General features: G+C 41.6%; 1 protein-coding gene across 8 annotated transcripts in view; it reads right to left on the bottom strand.

The window, feature by feature from the left end:
- Nucleotides 1-18,509, bottom strand: part of CACNA1D (calcium voltage-gated channel subunit alpha1 D) — a 537,089-nt gene that overhangs the window by 173,191 nt on the left and 345,389 nt on the right. For 7 of the 8 annotated variants that reach the window (XM_089681862.1, XM_089681863.1, XM_089681858.1 and 4 more), the window contains exons 16-20: nt 16,679-16,793; nt 8,672-8,741; nt 5,197-5,245; nt 3,546-3,678; nt 382-511 (exon numbers count right to left, since the gene is read on the bottom strand). In XM_089681862.1, the coding sequence (XP_089537988.1) occupies nt 382-511; nt 3,546-3,678; nt 5,197-5,245; nt 8,672-8,741; nt 16,679-16,793 (497 nt within the window). The remainder of the gene's footprint in view (nt 1-381; nt 512-3,545; nt 3,679-5,196; nt 5,246-8,671; nt 8,742-16,678; nt 16,794-18,509) is intronic. The other variant, XM_089681859.1, reaches the window with a different exon arrangement.

The following is an 18,509-nucleotide window of genomic DNA, read 5'->3' as shown; positions in this document are numbered from 1 at the left end:
AACACATGATGTACATGGGACTATATTGGTGAGATACTGAGTTGCATCTCTATTGGATTAAGTTTTTATCTTCTATTATGAAGAATAAAACAGGAAGAGCTGGAACACATGAAGAAGGTTAGGGACACCCAAATCTCCCAGATGGACTGGAACCAGAGGCAAGGAACAATGGCAGAGAAGTCTCACTATTGTAGAATTCAACTGAAATCCCACTTTATGACCTTTTAATTATTTTCACTTCTGATGAGTTCCTGAAACATTTAGTGATTTGGGTTTGAAATTAATTTTTTAATTGCTAGAGGTACAATAATAATAATTTTTATAACAAAGTTTGTAAACATCATTGCCAGCAATCTACTAGGTTACCATAACAATACTTACTATATTACGGAAGGAATGACTGCGAATAGGATCTTCGGCTGCTAGGGAAGCACTGCTGAGCATGATAAACACCAGGATGAGGTTGGTAAAGATATGATGGTTGATGAGTTTGTGGCAGCCCACACGAATCCTAAATAACAAACATACATGTGAATTTCTCCGGTGTGAACTTCTCTACTCTCACATTCCCCATGTCCTGAATTTAACAGAAATTCACAATCACAGATCAGAAAGTAATGGCATACTCGAATTTTGGCTACTAAACACCAATTTAGCAACTCAGACGAATGGTATATTAGCACTTTCATCCCTAAAACTACAGTAAGGCTAGGTTCACATCTTTGTGGGTGGTTCCACTGCGGATCCGCACGAAAATCCATGCAGCCGCACCACCCGCACAGAGGAATGCGGACCCACGGGCAGGTACCATTAGTTCTAATGGCACACTGCCCGCATTGTAAAACGCAACCGTACTGGGAACCGAGGTTCCTGTGCAGGCTGCGTTTTCGGGAGAAGTGCAGGGACTTCTTCCCTGCATGTCATGGGGCACGGGAGTCCATTCAAATGAATGTGCTCTCATGCCCACGCAAAATGCGGCCCGCACAGCCGCATGTATGTGAACCGGGGCTCAGTCTGCACAAGGGGTATTTTTACTCAAGTGAGACAACAGTTCTCAGCAATCAGTGAAATTTGTTATATTATATTTAACAATTATATACCATTTTAAAAGTGAATTCACACCTGACTTTGGTGTTGTGTTAAGACTCTCCATTCAAATGAATGGGCTGCTAACACACCAGAGCAGACAAAAAAAATCTGACATTTTTACAATGCAGTGCATCACAACACATGGCAGTGTGTTACTGTGCATGTGCACTGGAGGCATGTTGGGTTATGCTAACACACATAAAATATGTTGCAGTAACATGCACTGCACTGAAAAGATGTGAGTGGGCTCTAAGGCCCCTTTCTCACGTGGCAGACTCAATTTAGATCAGCAGGCAATCGGTCCACTGATCCCCTGCTGATCAGAGCAGAGCAGGTGGATGACAGGTCCATGTCCGCTCAGTTTATGCAGAGTGGACACGGACTGAGCCCCCTCCGCTCTATGAGTGTTTGAGTGAAAACGTACTCCGCTGTCCGTTTACACCAGACTACCCTCTGATCTGATCTGCCTAGACCAGCAATGAGCAAACTACGGCCCGGCGGACCTTTTAATCCGGCCCGCGGAGCTAGGCTCCCGCTATGCTCCTCTCACAGTCCGCCCTGAAGACCGGTGTAGCATGAAAATCTGTCTCCTATGAGGATCTGTCCCCCTTGACGTATCTGCGCATGTGCCGGAGATCGCCGATCGGCTGCTAATGCCTGAAACTGGCACATGCGCAGATACGTCGAGGGGGACAGATCCTCATAGGAGACAGATTTTCATGCTACACCGGAACGGCGCAGGAACACGGCGAGAGGAACGCGCGGAGCAAAGGTAAGTGAATTGACACAGGGGGGACTTGGGGACTTAATATGGGGAATGAATTAATATGGGGAATGAATTACTATATGGGGGATGAATTACTATAAGGGGGATGAATTACTATATGGGGGATGAATCACTATATGGGGGATGAATTACTATATGGGGGATGAATTACTATGGGGGATGAATTACTATGGGGGATGAATTACTATATGGGGGATGAATTACTATGGGGGATGAATTACTATATGGGGGATGAATTACTATGGGGGATGAATTACTATATGGGGGATGAATTACTATATGGGGGATGAATTACTATGGGGGATGAATTACTATATGGGGGATGAATTACTATAAGGGGGATGAATTACTATAGGGGGGATGAATTACTATATGGGGGATGAATTACTATAGGGGGGATGAATTACTATGGGGGATGAATTACTATATGGGGGATGAATTACTATGGGGGATGAATTACTATATGGGGGATGAATTACTATGGGGGATGAATTACTATGGGGGATGAATTACTATATGGGGGATGAATTACTATATGGGGGATGAATTACTATGGGGGATGAATTACTATGGGGGATGAATTACTATATGGGGGATGAATTACTATATGGGGGATGAATTACTATGGGGGATGAATTACTATATGAGGGATGAATTACTATGGGGGATGAATTACTACATGGGGGATTAATTACTATGCTTACTATGGGGGAATATTACTATACTTACTATGGATGACACATACACATCATTCATCTACTCTTGGTCTGGCCCCCGGGTCCAATATATGAACCCATTGCGGCCCTCAAGTCAAAAAGTTTGCCCACCCCTGGCCTAGACAGAGGAGGAGGGATCCCCTTTTTTTTTAGCAGACCGGATTGGATTGGAGGTAGGCAGGTGTAAATGGACACAAGTCTGTTTACACCCGTCAGTCCATAAGTGTCAATGGAGGGTCCAATCAGGTCCACCTGAAAAACGGATAAGTGGACCTGATAGTACCCCTCATGAGAAAGGGTTCTAAAGGGTAAGGAAATAATTGACAAAATTTCTCCTACCTTTTTTGACACTCCCCCTTCCTCACTGAGTTGATCTAACCTGCTCCCCCTGCATCCTGCAGCAAGACACTAGAACTAGGTAAGATTTTAGATGAGGAGGGGTAGGTCGTTTAGATGATGTCCATTGGGGGTTGCAAAAAAGGTGGGGAAAATTTTAGATACATGTTTTTGAAAGTTTCCTTACAAAAACCTGTGGGTGATAAAGGGGGTCTCCTCTTCCATCTATTGTACTCTGACAGTTGCTGCTCCCACCTCTGATTGGACATAGTCACTGTTCAGCTGAGAATATTTTGCCAGGTTCTTTCAATAATCAGATTGCGGTTCAGTGACCTTGTTGGTGGTGACAGGGCCACCCACAGCTCAAATTTTAGCTGATTCAGCAGGAATTGCCCAAACTTTGAGTCATGTACAAATAATATAAGGGTTGGAATAACTGGATACAAATTGAATGGATTTTTTAGGTTTCTTCTAATATTACATAGTCTTGATTAATCAAAATGAGATTGTACAGATATCGTACAATCAGATTTCAACTATTGCTACCCTTATCCTAATCTATTTATTTATACCCACATACAGAACAGACAGACTGGCAATCATGGAAATCTATTTACGGATTGGTATTGCTGAATATAAAGAAGGCACTCCCTTCTGGAATTGGGGTGATCTTCTCCTTCATGTTCAGCTCTGACATCCGCCGGGGTCGAGGACCAGCTGGTACTTCTGGCTCTTCTTCTTCTTCTTCTTCTGCAGTAATGAGGACGGTAAATAATGGAAGATTAGGGGGGCCAGGGGGAGGCCTTTGCAGAGTCACTGTCTCTTTGCCATGCATGGGCAATGTGAAAGCTTCTCAAGACAGAAAGTTCACGCAGTTTACATTAAAGCAAAACAAAAGTTCTGTTCTGCTCTTCTGCAATAAAAAACCTGCCTGCTCACAGTAAGTTACAGCAAAAAAGCAGGCTTTTTATTGCACAAAAAAAATGCAATGTATCTTCTGAAATAAACTACACCTACATCTACCTGTCTGATCACAGCCTGTGCAGCTCAACTTACTGTGGCCGTCCTGATCCTGTGTGCTGCGATGACTAGCTCCTGCGCATACGCAGGCATGACATCATCCCATGCCAGCCAATGAAGAGGCCCAAAAACTGGCACACAGGAGAAGATGCAGAAGACAGAGGGACAATTGGAAAGGTGAATATTTCTGCCTTTTGCCATCTGGTATCAGTAACTTAATGTTTGCAGACACTGAAACTGTTACTGTGAAATCATCAGTCTACAGCAGCCTTTTTCTACCAGAGTGCCCAGGCACCCTGGGGTGCCTTGAGATTCCTTTAGGGGTGTCTTGGCAAAATGTCTAAAAACTGCCCAAAACTTGTATAAAAGCCAGTGGCTGCCTTTTAGTTACACAAAGCCACAGGTTTTCTTTGTGCACCATTACGACCTTCTAGCTGCCGGTGTCCTGACAACATCAGTTGATAAGGAGGATGTCGGCTGTCTGCACAGCATCCTAGTTTGACGCTCCCCTGCCCCTCTCCATCCATGGGGTCACATTAGCTCAGTGATGGAGAACAATTGATGGAGAAGAGAAACACTGGAATACTAGTCAGTACCAGTGTGCAAAAGTGTATTTGCATTGGAAGAATACATCACCTCTAATGTTGGGTGTCCTACACGTGTGGATGTTGGTGTGTTATATAAAGCTATCAGAATATTTTCACATTTTAGAATGGGGTGCCTCAAGACTGTCCATAATTTTAAAGGGTTTCTCAAGACTGTCCATAATTTTAAAGGGTGCCTTGACTGAAAAAAGGTTGAGAAACACTGGTCTACAGTATGTTGCAGCTATGAACTGGGGGCATGCTGCTGTGTTTGCACTTAGTTTTGTGAGCACATTGTCACTGACACCCACTGGCAATCAGAAACAAATCAGTGAGGTGACAGCCCCCTTCTACGCACCCCCACACTCAGTGGAGCACTGGGCTGTGGAAGGGGAGGGAACAGCTGCCTCGGGCATTCAGCAGCTCACTGAGAGGCTGAGCCAGATGCCGGTCCAGACTCTGGGGTGGATTCTGACTTTAAAGTCAGGATCTTTCCCCAGCCTGGACTGGCTGAGTCACATCAGCCAACAGGGGGCTCCAGCCTACTGTCAGCTGAAAACAGGTCAAAGGAGTGCAGAACGAACTGCACTCCTGTGATCCATAGGAGAAGTACAACCAAAAGAGCTTTGGCTGTACTTCTCCTTTAAAAGAGAAACTGTATTACCTGGCTCTGCACGTTGATTTTCTTCTTCATTTTCTTCATCAACTTCTACCTAAAACAAAAAAACAGACAAAAATAACAAACTCAATTATGTTCTGGTTCATATAGCATGCTGTTATAGGTTGACAGACAACAACCTCCCCCCCCAACTTTGTATATATCAGTTGTCTATATGTATGGTCAACTTTATTGCTCAATTAACTTTACATTTATTATTATTAATATTATTATATCATACAATATTATAGACTTGTGCAGTGCCACAGATCCAGCCTATGACACACTAGAACCAGGCAAGGACAATAAGACAACCTAATCCTAGACTCCAATTTGTCCTTTCAGCCCCAGGTCCAATCGCTGACAAACTCATGTAGACTTCACCTCCGCAACATCTCCAAGATACGACCGTTCCTAACCTCAGAAACCACTAAGCAACTTATTCACTCCCTTATTATATCACGCCTCGACTACAGTAACTCCCTCCTCACTGGCCTACCTCTTCGCAGGCTATCCCCACTTCAGTCCATCATGAATGCTGCTGCCAGACTCATCCAACTAACCGTTCTGTATCTGCCACCCCTCTCTGCCAATACCTCCACTGGCTTCCAATTGCCCAACGGATAAAATTCAAAACACTAACACTGACGTATAAAGCCGTTCATAATACTGCCCCAAATGACATCACTGATCTTGTCTCTAAATACCACCCAAACCGTACTCTCCGCTCCTCGCAAGACCTCCTACTTTCTAGCTCCCTTGTCTCCTCCTCCCATGCTCGTCTCCAGGATTTCTCATGGGCTTCTCCCATCTTCTGGAACTCCCTACCCCAATCTATCAGACTATTGCATACTCTGCTCACTTTTAGGCGCACTCTAAATGCCCATCTCTTCAGAGAAGCCTACCCCGCCCCCAGCTGATACTGGAATCCTCTACTCTTCCAACCACTCCATCCCACATAGTTATTTACCTTTTTTACCACTATCCCCTCCCTCCTAGATTGTAAACTCCAAGGAGCAGGGCCCTCTAATCCCTCTTGTATTGAACTGTATTGTTACTGTATTGTCTCCCTCCATAATGTAAAGTGCTGAGCAAACTGTCGGCACTATATAAATCCTGAATAATAATAATAATAATAATAATGCTTTAGAAATGTCCGGCTGACCCGCTATATTACTTTGAAGAGGAACTACGGTAAATTTTAAAAATAAAAAATTATTAGGAGGTATAACATTTTTGGTAGAAGAGACATGCAAAGTGCAAGAGAAGGGCACGCTTGTAGGTAACTGTGCTGTATGCCATTCTGGCAAGAGCCCATCCCTTACAATGGTGTTTAGGTTCAAATTAAAGAGCATCTGTACTGGAATATTAAAAACTCATCTTTTAGCAATCATGTAAATGTTGATGCTTCTCTGCATCAGTATTTACCTGCGCATGGTGTAGAGCATAATTTCCTGAATGCAACATTTCGCATTAGGTTAAAATACACCATATGTATATGCACGATTAACGCCAACGCAGAGAAGCATCAGTGTTTACATGAGTACAGGGACATACAGCAATTCAGGCTGTACACCCCACCTGTTGCTTCCCAGCCACCTAAAAACAATGGGGTGATTTACTAAAACTGGAGAGTGCAAAATCTGGTGCAGCTGTGCATGGTAGCCAATCAGCTTCTAATTTCAACTTGTTCAGTTAAGCTTTGAAGAAAAAACCTGGAAGCTGACTGGTTTCTATGCGGAGCTGCACTAGGTTTTGAAGTCTCCAGTTTTAGTAAATTAACCCCATTTTTTTTTTTTTGTTTTGTTTACTCTAGGTATATTTTATATCTAATTATATTCATGTGCATAATGGTAAAGTGTCCTAAAGTGTAACTAAACTGAAAAAAATATTCACCTTCTCATTCCAGGGATGCAGCAGATAAATCCCTCACTAACTGCTGTCATCTCCCTGACTATTTCTGGGTGCAGGTTTTCAGCCTCTTGATTGGCTGGTGGCAGAATGGGCACAGGAGTCCATCCTTCTGGCACACCCAGTGTGTGCCAGGAATGCACGATGAGGTGCGCATTTGCAGCTCAGTGTGCAATAAAGAGCCACCTTTAGTTCCACTTTAAGGCCGGGTTCACACTTGTGTGTTGTGGTATATCGCATGGGATTCGCACAGAAACCGCACCGCATTCCTGTGCAAAACACATGCAAATTGTGTGCAGTGTGATTGAAGCCATACATTTTGTATGGCTCAAATCGCACTGCATCCACACCAAAAAGGTGCAGGACCCTTTTTTTAGTCCGCACTAAAATCGGATCGCATGGGTATTCACACCTATGCAATCCGATTCTGCACATCGCACCGCATTTTGCTGACCAATTTCGGGGTGTTGTTACCTTTGTGATGCGTGCGGAATTCGCACAGAAAACGCTGCGAATTCCGCACCGCATTAGTGTGAACCCGAGCTGAGTCTTTTCACATGTTCAATTACTAGAAAGCATCTTTAGGCTTCTTAGCACATTTACAAGACCAATCCTAAAGTGGCGCTTTAGGGCAACAAAACAAATTGGCAAACAGACAGGTTTTTCAATGCAGAAGAGACATACCGGTGAAGATTTATTAAAACTGGAGAGTGCAAAATCTGGTGCAGCTCTGCATAAAAACCAATCAGCTTCCAGGCTTTATTGTCAAAGCTTAATTGAACAAGCTGAAGTGAAGCTGATTGGCTACCATGCACAGTTAGAACCTGATTGGCTACCATGCACAGCTGCACCAGATTCTGAGAGCTCCAGTTTTAGTACACCTCCCCTATTATGTCTCATCTGTATTAAAATGCCTTTCTTGCCTTACGAGTAGTGTACTATTTTGGCAAAGTCAAGATGAATGAACTCCCACTTCCAAGCGGGAGTGACATAATCTCGGCCCAGCCTAAGAGAATGGCTGAAGATCAGTACCTAGAAACTGACCAGCTGAAGGCCACAGTGCTGGAGAGAAGATGAGTACAGTTCTGGTTTAAATTATATTTAAAGTGAAATCTTTATTCTTTTTGATCTTGGGTAATTAATGTGAAGTTTTTTTTCTGGTGTCCCATTACAAGAATTTCCCTACACTTCCTGTTCCAAAAGACACAAAAGAAAGTGGGAGAAATTCCACCTATACTGAAGGGAAATCCCCTCTCAAATGGATATCACTAGAACCGTAAACTCCAACCTCTTACTCTGGTTAGAGCCATACAATTGTAGAATCCAATTTCCTCCAAGGTGGGTATTTGGAGGAAAAGGATCTGGGGCTGAAGTGGTTAAATTATACACCAGGGTCCTGTAGGTTTCAATTACATGAAGCGGGCATTCCAACTCTCACTGATAAAAGTGTGAGCACTTGGTGAGTATCCTGGCAACTGCCTTTGAATGGCACTGTGAGGGTTGAGTGGTCGCTCTTCAAGTTCTCTTTGACACACTTCAGAATTCCTGCTTTCATAAGCAGTGTTCTTACCTTTGCATCATTTGCTTTTTTCCGATCATTATCTGCTTTATTTCCATCTCGATTCTCCAGACTTTCTTTCCTAAAAATGTGATTCATGTTTATTTTTTATTTTTTCAAGAGCATAAAAAAAGTCAAAAGAACAGGGCAGTATTAATGAATGCAAGTACAGAGATCAGCTAAAATTGTACAGACAGTCAATTGGATCCTGGGGTGTGCCTTTTGGGCTCCCTCCCAGATATACCTGAAGACAAATTTTTAGTTATTCTTCTCCATGAAACCCTATTTTGAGCATGTAAACTCCTTTTATGTTACTGGATGAAGACAACCGTCCCTACTCTACAGCTGTGGTTAACAGAGGTCAATTCCGTTTTGCCATATAAGAAGCTTATTTATTTACACAGTGGTTGCCCCCTGAAATATAATAAAGTATGGGACAGATGGCTTGCCTCTTCGGCTACTTAGGTGGCTGAGGGAATGAAGAAATCTTCTGGAATGTATTGCGGAGGCTATATATCCGACTCTTTATCCTGATTGGATTCCCCTACTGGCTCTGTGACCCCAACCAGTGCTACGATCTTGCAAACTACTTCCCCCTTTTTTTGAAATGCCACTGCACTTTTGCCTATGTTTGTATATTATTGTTTAATCGTCTCTTACATGTTTCATGTCAATATTTCCTTTATGTCAGCCACTATTAACCTCCCTAGGGGTCTGATTATGTCCATATTTCTGTGCTCAAAGCGGTACATTTTTTTGCATGGAAATATGTATTTTTTTTATTGTAGGCCTGTAATATTTAGGAATAACTCATTGAAATCTGTCCAAACAAGAGTCTAGTAAACATCCTGGGTATGTTAAAATTTGAAACATGAAATCATAAATTATAATTTAATAAATAATCATAAAAATAATAATATAATAATAATACATTTAATTCAATAATGTAATCAAACCAAAAACACTGAAATTTGAAATATAGCGCCAAGTTCGCACATCGCTGAGCTCAGTCGCACAATCGTTTTCAGTGTCTGATGACGAATTTCCCCACGAATCATTATCACTCAGTTCTGCAAGTGGTTCTGATTTACTATCGCTGTTCTCTAGCCATTCTAAAACCGATTTTGACCTAAAGGGACGCTTTTTGGACACCATGGACGTTTCTCAGTTTCCAGGCAGAAAGAACAGTAAAAATGCAGGCAGGGCGCAGGACAAAGCACTAGGGACAAAATGTATGTGAAATGGTTTGATACAGTAATGTTTTACTATGTGATTTTAATGTATTTAGTGAATGTCACTTTTAAAATTTTTGAATTTCCCGCCGTTCTGTCCCCATACGTCCTGACGTCGCAGGGGACGGAACCCAGAAGATGGATGCCGGCATTGGCCGGTGGAGATGGCCGGGGACACTGCAGGGGGGACATCGCAGGAGCGCAGGACAAGGTAATTGCTGCAGGGATCCCGGAGCAACGCTGCAAGGTACTCCCGAGTGTAGCTCAGGGTTACCGCTTCTGGTGCTGAAACTTTACCCTGAACTACACTCGGGAATACCTCCAGGGGGGTTAATGTACCATGCGTTTTATGTTGATGCTTAACACGCCCTAACCTAGGGGCTTTATTTTGCTTATTGTTTCTTTCTTTTTCTTTTCCTTTTTCCTATATCCCCCCTCCTTTCTTTTCCTCTTTTCCTACTTTTTTACCACTGTTTGTTATATGATTGTATATGTTGTATCACTGTTTAACTTGTTTCAATAAAGTTGCTTTTCAAAGTAAAAAAAAAAAAAAAATCATACATACAAATCTACATGGATACCATTTACTTCCAGATACAAGTATATACGTTGAAACACTAATAAATTACCAATCAAAAATGTTTAACTGAAATACAGTGAAAATGGGTTATAACTCCTGTTAGGTGTTTATTGCTGTCTGTGCCACAATTGGGGGGATTTACTTTCTTTATTTGTCCTAGTGACCACTGTCACAGAACAACAACATTTTTAGGTGCATCAAATTTGGGGGGACTGAATTGTTCTGGTGGATTAGAGAGGATTCACATCCATTTTATAAAGTTTCCTTTTAAAGTTGAAGTACGCCCATTCTCTCGCCAGTGCTGACATCCTTGACCATATTTTGTCTGGTTCAAAATCTTCAGCCATCTTGATTTGCCATCTCGGAATAAAGTAACTCCCATGCATTCGTACAGGAGTTCACTCACTCTGGTGAACAGGTATACCAAGAATGTACACTACGCTGCACAAGTGCGCTCAGTGTACACTCCAAAGAAAATTGCACACAGGCAGGTAAGGTTTTTTTTTAGTGCAGAATGTCTCTTCTGCAATAAACAACCTGCCTGCTTGCAATTTGTTTTACTTGTTTAAGTTAGTTCTCCTGTAAAGTGGTTCTAAAAGCTTAAAATGGAACTTCACCCAAAAAGTGAAAGTTCCACTTGTTTGCATCCCCTCCACTGCCACATTTGGCACTTTTATTTTTGGGGGGGCGGGTACCTGGTTTTGACAGGTGCCTGCTCCCACTTCGGGTCAGATCGCCACAGCGATCTGTGCGGAAGTTTTTGCCCCTCCCCACCTTTCCCCGCAGAAGACACATCACAGGTCCCAGAAGACTGCGAGACCATTCACAGAGCAGCTCACGCATGCACAGTAGGAACCTGGCTGGGAGGGCAAAAGGCTTCACTGCCAGTTTCCCTTACTTAAGATGCCGACATCTGCACCTGAAGCCAACTGAAGACTTGGCTCGGGTGAGGACATTGCTGGATCTTTGGACAGGTAAGTGTCATATTAAAAGTCAGCATCTACAGTATTTGTCGTGTTGACTTTTAATTTTTGGGGGGAGACTGGAGCTCCTCTTTAAGGTTTTTTACCTATATGCATCATGTGTTTCCAATGTTGCGCATAGGGTGGCCCATTCACTTCAATGGGATAAAATAATAATCTCCTGCTTCTTTTTGGGCGACAAGCTTAGCATAACTTTTAAACATGCGTTTTGCCACGATTAACACTCTATTCTGTCGCGCGACAACTGTGGCAGCCTTGCACTGTGTTTGGGGTGCCATTAGGATGCGTTTTGCCATGATCTGGAAATGCGGGCAGAATCTCGTTGATTCTGCCCACGATTCCAAAAAGTCTAATGTGAATGGGGCCTTAAGTTAATATGGAATGACACATTAGGCCTTCTGTGGCCAATGGTACACCACGCTCTGGTTTTACACTTCGATTGCTGCCAGTCACTACTGTTGGGGTAAACACTCCCTTTGTTTTTTCAAGTTAGCAATCAAGAATACTATTATAAGAAGGGACAGCCATGTGAAGACACTTGCATTACACAGATTCAGAATTGTACATAAGCCTGAACAATAAACTCCTTATTAGCCCTCCTTGTCATTACGATGGACTGCAGAACAATCAGACCCAATATTGTAGAGATGAGGACAGTGTGAAAGATTCAGCAATTTGACAAAAATTAGTGGGTAGGGCTGACACCATGCAGTCTACAAAAATGTTGTGTGTTGTCAGCCCAACAGGAATTATTAGTGGAGCACATTTTTAGCACATGAGCAGGTATTTTTTGCAAAGAAAACACTGACACTGTACTAATGGCGCTGGGGAGGAAGGGGTTAACATGTTTAGGCAATTAAAGGGTTAACTGTGTGAGGTTCACCTGCCCTTGTTTCTTTCCATTTAAATGCATGTGCCTCCATTACGAGGACTCTCAAGATTTATAGAGTTAGGACCACAGATACTCAGGGTGCCGTGATGTGGCTCTGTGACTTACGTATGTATTTGCAAATGTGTGCTAACTAAACCCCTGTTTTTAAACGCATGTTCTTAGACAGGTTAATTTGGTTTTTGATAGTTGGCTAACTGGCTGGCAGTTTGAACTGGCTTTCTTATCCCCCTCTTTTGATAAGTTATACTTATCCATGTTCCTTGCCGACAATAGCCATTATTAGACTGGGGTAGGCTGGGAGGTTGAAGTGGATAGTCCTATTTTTTACTTTGTGGCGCCTTCCATGTTCACTGTTTAAAAAGCCAGTTATAGACCTAGGTAGGTGACCATTTTTTTCCTTGTATTTTCTAAACCTGGGGAAATATATATTGACTGCAAAGATATACTAATATTTTTTCGTTCTTCCCCGACATAAACTTTAAAGCTGTATTAAGCCAAAAACCAAAAATATACTATATAGCAGCTTACAAATCCTTATATGTGGTGGCTGCATTAGTTTTTTCTTTGGCTTTTTCCCCCTCTGTTTTCACCTGGTGATCTGGCCAGTAACACACCTCCTATATTAGAGTGTCCCCACTCTGGATGAAGGAGAACATTAGGCACAGCAAACAGGTGCATTGTCAGTCTGGGGGTGGGAGGTAGTGTTAAATGTATTATCAGATTTAAATACACTAACAAATTAAAGCTGAACACCAGCTCACACTTTATAATCAGTTACAGGAAACAGCTTTTTTTCCTTTTAGGATAAAGGTTTCACATGAATAAATAAAAGCTAATCATTATAAGCACTCCTGTCAGAGGCAGTAGTTTGTCTCATCCATGTAAACTGATTCATTCTGCTGGAGACCTTGTGGTTTTGAAAAACAGCAGACCTACTGGCTGGATCACCAGATGAAAATAGAAGAAAGAAAGCCTAAGAAAGAAAATGAATGCAGCCATCACATCTATTGATAAGCTGCAATATAGTAAATGTTTGCTTTTGGGTTTGATACTGCTTTAAAGTGACATGAAGGCTTAAGGTTTTTATAATAACAAACATAGCATACTTACCTGCTCTGTGCAATGCTTTGCACAGAGCAGCCCTGATCCTCCTCTTTTCAGGTCTCTCGTCAGTGCTCCTGGCCTCTCCCCTGAGGTTGGCATGCACATTGTTGGATCGAGATCAGACTCAGGTAAGTAATAAGAGGAGCTGTGGGGGGAGCAGCACACAGAAGGTTTTTTACCTTCATGCATAGAATGCAAGAAGGTAAAAAACCTTCAGCCTTTACAACCATTTTAAGTGAAAATTTTGCTTCTGGAAATACTGAAACCTGATGATTAGCATGGCAGCCATATATTTTCAGATGAAGGTCAGCAGTGGCAGTCTGTATGGTTCTCCCAAGTCAGACCACTTTAATAAGACAGAAGGAAAAACTCCCTGCAGCAATTCAGGTCTACAGTCAGATATTTAGATACATATTGCACTTTGGATTCCTTTGACGCAGCTCCAGCTTTAGCTGATAAAAATAGTGGGTGCTCGAAATGTCACCGTTGAATGGCCTGGCACTTAGTAAATTAATGATAATTACAATAATCATCTACCCAAGTCACAGGAGGTGTCATTTTCCCATCTCAGTGACTCTTCAGCTAGATAACCACTACAAGACACAGGTACCATTTACTGTTCTGTGAAACAGCAAACCTGAGGCAGGAAGTCGGTTAATGCCATTATTCCCACCTGCGGATCAGGGGTAAAGAAAAATCAGAGCAGATCATTTACACGCTGCTTCTAAGCTGTGTAATTCCTATCAAGTTCAGCAGTGTATAGCCCCAGTGAGTCTCTGAAGAGATTACTTGAGCCTCAGGGAGATAACACAGTCAGAATAAGGTCACAGCAGAGGGGGACAGATGCATGAAGGAGCTTACTTTCTTTGGGATCTGTTATATGAGCAATATGCCTTGTGATTACAAGCTGATAAATAATATGAATTCTATTCAATGAGAGCTGCAATTTTTTTTTCCTGCAGGGGTATGTCACTCAAAAGAGATTTAAAGGCTAAGTTCACCTTTTCAGGCAGAGTTTCACTTTTCATAATAGAAACCTTTTCTAATGTCTTTTCTGCCCAAGCTATCCCAATGTGTGTATCTCTCACTTACCTAGTCCATGGCAGCCTTCATTCTGCATCCTCTCTGTTCAAAATTTCAAAACAATGCATTCTGAGCCCCTGACGTCCTGTAATATCATGTGACTATCCATGAAACTTTATATTTCATCATAAAATGTCTTACTGCATCACAGAATAGGGTGTGTTTTGCCTCACTGGATGCAACCTCCCTCATTACTGGACCTGGTCTATTTTTTTTTCTTATTTCCACCTACTTTCCTATTCCAGGACAAGGTCATCTAGTGCCCAGGATGAACACGCCAAACTCCCCCCCCCCCCCCAGATGTATGAGCATTATGTGTCAGCAAATTCCAGCCCCCACAAAAATTGAGCACTAATCTGCACACTTACCCCCCAAGTATAAGTTCTCTTTGCAGGCCAAAATGTTCCCCAAACAAAAATACCCTCTCCTTCCAGTAAATATCCCCATTACTGAAATCCCCCCTTCTGGCACAAATCTTTGCCCTCCCCCCCATACACCCTCTCAGCTCAAATCCTCTCTCCCAAAATTCCCCCTCCTAGCATAAATACCCCCCCTCCCCATCATCCCTATTAGCACAAAGTCTGCAGTCAAAAAATGTCCTCTCCTAGCACAAATCCTTTCCCCTCTCCCAAATCACCCTTCCTAGCATATGCCCCCCAAAAAATTTCCCATCTTAGAACAGATCTTATTTAGTTGTAGGTCAGGCTCAAAGGATGGGGCTTCTGAGAGACTTCAACCCTTGCCTCATCCCCTTGAATCAGTATTATTTTATATATTTTTGACCAGTTAGCCAGTTTGTTAGGATTTGAACTTATGATCTTCGGTTTTCTAGTTGTTTTTTTCTTCTTTGGTGCTATGTTGCTACTGGGTATAACGTTGAATCTTTGCCTGTGATTTTTATGCTATTTAGAACTGGTTCTGTAGTATTGATGGCATTTTTTTTGATACTGCTGTTATTCTTTCTTCTTTTTTTTACTTCAAGAGTATTGGTTTATGTAATATTTTCTTGTCAGAAACTGAACTGTTCATGTTAATTCTTTGCACAATATATCATTTTTCATCTACAGTGTCTGTTTCATTGCTGACACACCTCTAAAAGAAGAGGTGAAAGTGGATTAATAATATTGATATTACTTATTAATGTCCGTATTATTATTTGTGTAATCACCATCCATTTTATTCCACCGTATATGACAAGAAGTGAGCAAACATCTCCCGTACAAGCACAAATATACTATCAAAAACACAACAGAGGATCTAATACTGCATTGTTGCTTACCAAAGGAAAAAAATGAACATTTTTGACAGGAGCTTCAGTTTAATACTATAGGTATACACTGATTTATCATTTAAATCAGTTCACCCAAAACTTAGGCTTGTATCATTCATATTTCCTCTATAAAACTGCTGAATAAAAACGGACCCACTGATTACTTATTTAAAGAACCTCAGTACCTTTTTTATCACAATACCTTTGTGATAAAATATTGGCTATAAATGTAACCTGTTACTTTGTTTCTCATCTTGGAATATTTTAGCAGCCAAAGAATATAAAAAATGCAATATACTTGTCTTTTTCAAAGTAAGGAAGTATAAAGAGAATTGTGCCAAAGGATAACAAAGAATAAAGCTGCCTACAGATGGATCACAATTCAGCTGGTTCAGCAGGGACCGGCAGAATTTCGATCCATCTATGGTTGTTTCTGCTCTGGTTGATAGATAAATACGAGGCATCAATAGCCAGCCTAAGACACCCCCGCTGATCCCCTTCCAGCTAATCATGAGCTAACCTAGGGAGCATCAACATCTAGAAGGGTCATAGGGATTATTTCTTTATTGTTGGTAAAGATGTAGTTATATCTACAGAGGACTCAATAGGAAAAAGTAAAAAACTGGAACTAGTTATGACCCCTATTCAGGTCTCTGAAGAAAAAATGGAGAAAATGCTAAATTTGCTACATAAATGATACAGAGCTCTTGTTCCTTTAACTAAATATGGAGTAATAAGTGGAAGACCCATATACTACTCAAAGAAGAATAAAAATAGATTTATTACATATTCTAGACTGCTTACAGAAATTCCACGAAACTAAGAGACAAACTGTTTTCTTCAGAAGAATTACAATTTCTTGTAACACATAGTACCTTGCACTCTTTTTCTTCTCCTTTTCCTCAGCTGCTTCTTTCTGAGCAGTGTTTAGGCTCTCTGCATCTGCCAGGTTATCCACAGCAATGGCCAAGAAGACATTTAGTAGAATATCTGATATGCAAAGGTTTAGGGATGTAATCATTTATACTACTTGTCCAAAGGCTTCAATAAACAAAACAAAAACTGGCAACCATAAACCTGAATATGGACATTTTCAAATACCGCCATTCAGTAATGATTTATTACTGACTTTGCAGACGTTCATTGCGAGAATTAACAAATACATACACAGGCTCACTGAAGAACACCAGTCTAAACAAAAGGTTTCCACAGTTTTAACTGACAAACTAAATAACCTACAAACAACTTAAAATTTCATATCATTTTTTCAATTTCCTAATGGTTAGTGGACAGAAATGTTTTTCTCCAATGAACAAAATTCATTCAGGAAAATACATCCATATTGGAATATGCATGTTCAAAGCACAAAAAAGACTGTTTAACATTTTTGGGATTCCATTCAAGTAGCAGGACATTTTAAGGAGTCGAACAAAATCAGTTGATTCAATAATACAATATAAGATTGAATGGTCTGACAAACAATTTTTCAGAATTTCTATATTAACATGCAAACAAAAGACAGTAGACATCATGGCCAAAAGACAAATTCACTTTAAGGCTCCATGCACACTGGGCATTTTAACGCTGGTAACGTTAGCTGTGTAAAGTCACGTTAAAAACGTGAGTTTTTCAGCAGTTTTTAGAGTTTTTGTATTAGTGTTTAGCGGCGTTTTGCTGTGTTTTTTTGCTTTTGCGTTTTTTAACCCAAAAAATTTCTTTGCTAAAAAAAGTTCAAAAATGCCAGTTTGTCACGATTCACCGTGTTTTGCCATGTTAGAGCGTTTTTACAGCTAAAAAACTCCTATAGAAACTCACTAGTTCGGGGGGTTTGTTTTTAGCCACAAAACGCCCCTGCCAAAAAACGCTGATTACAACCTATGTGTGCATATGTGCATATATATATACAGTATAAAGACATATGTGTAAGGCATCATTGTCAATGAGTCAGCTGACTCATAGATTTGCATTGTGAGAAGGAGTAGTAAAGAACAACCACTGTGTAGTATTGCAAAGCAGGAAGCAGAGCCCGTGCACGCAATGAGAACATATAGCTATCCTCATGACATTTGCTACTGAGAATGACTACCACTTGGGTGTTCTGGCTTAGGCTGACACTCCTCTCATTTGGGTAGCCACTTCCCTCTTGGGTTCACAGGCCTGTCTAACTCTCATCCAGCCATGGCCTCACACAGGCAGAAACATGTGTGTGTGTGTGGGGGGGGGGGGAGGGGGTAGAGGATGGGGTGGACTCCAAAATCCCTTTATCAAGTAGGGAGGACTCGTGCAAAGTTTTCCCCAAAATGGCTTGCCCAAGGGTTAGTTTGATTTTGAATTTCTGCCTTTTGCTGTATTACCACTGGTTTAAGGGCACAGTCCTCAATTCCTAGGAGCGGTTTTGCAGCCAGACAGTGGTGGGAGCTTGCCGAGTCCTTAATGTCAGGGTGAAGCATGTGCTCCATTTCAGACAATCAAATCCAGAAGATCTTGCCATTTGGCAGCTCCTGGAAGACTTTCTGAGAACCTTGATTGTCTCTGTGGAGGCCCAGTAAAACATCATAAAGCAGCATTTTGAAGTGAGCAGCATGTCTGTCCACATGAGAGGGATCCTATGGCTCACATGTTGATCAGAGGAATTTATCTGCAAGATTTAAATCGAGAGACTGCCCTTTAAGAGTGAAAGCTTGTTTGGTCCTTTTTTGGATGTCT

Source organism: Staurois parvus, unplaced genomic scaffold, assembly GCF_062004578.1.
Source record: "Staurois parvus isolate SC_StPar_1 unplaced genomic scaffold, SC_StPar_1.0 ptg000282l, whole genome shotgun sequence".
NCBI classification, from domain to species: Eukaryota; Metazoa; Chordata; class Amphibia; order Anura; family Ranidae; genus Staurois; species Staurois parvus.
Note: the sequence above shows the minus strand (reverse complement) of the source record. Positions and strands in the feature narration are given on the sequence as shown.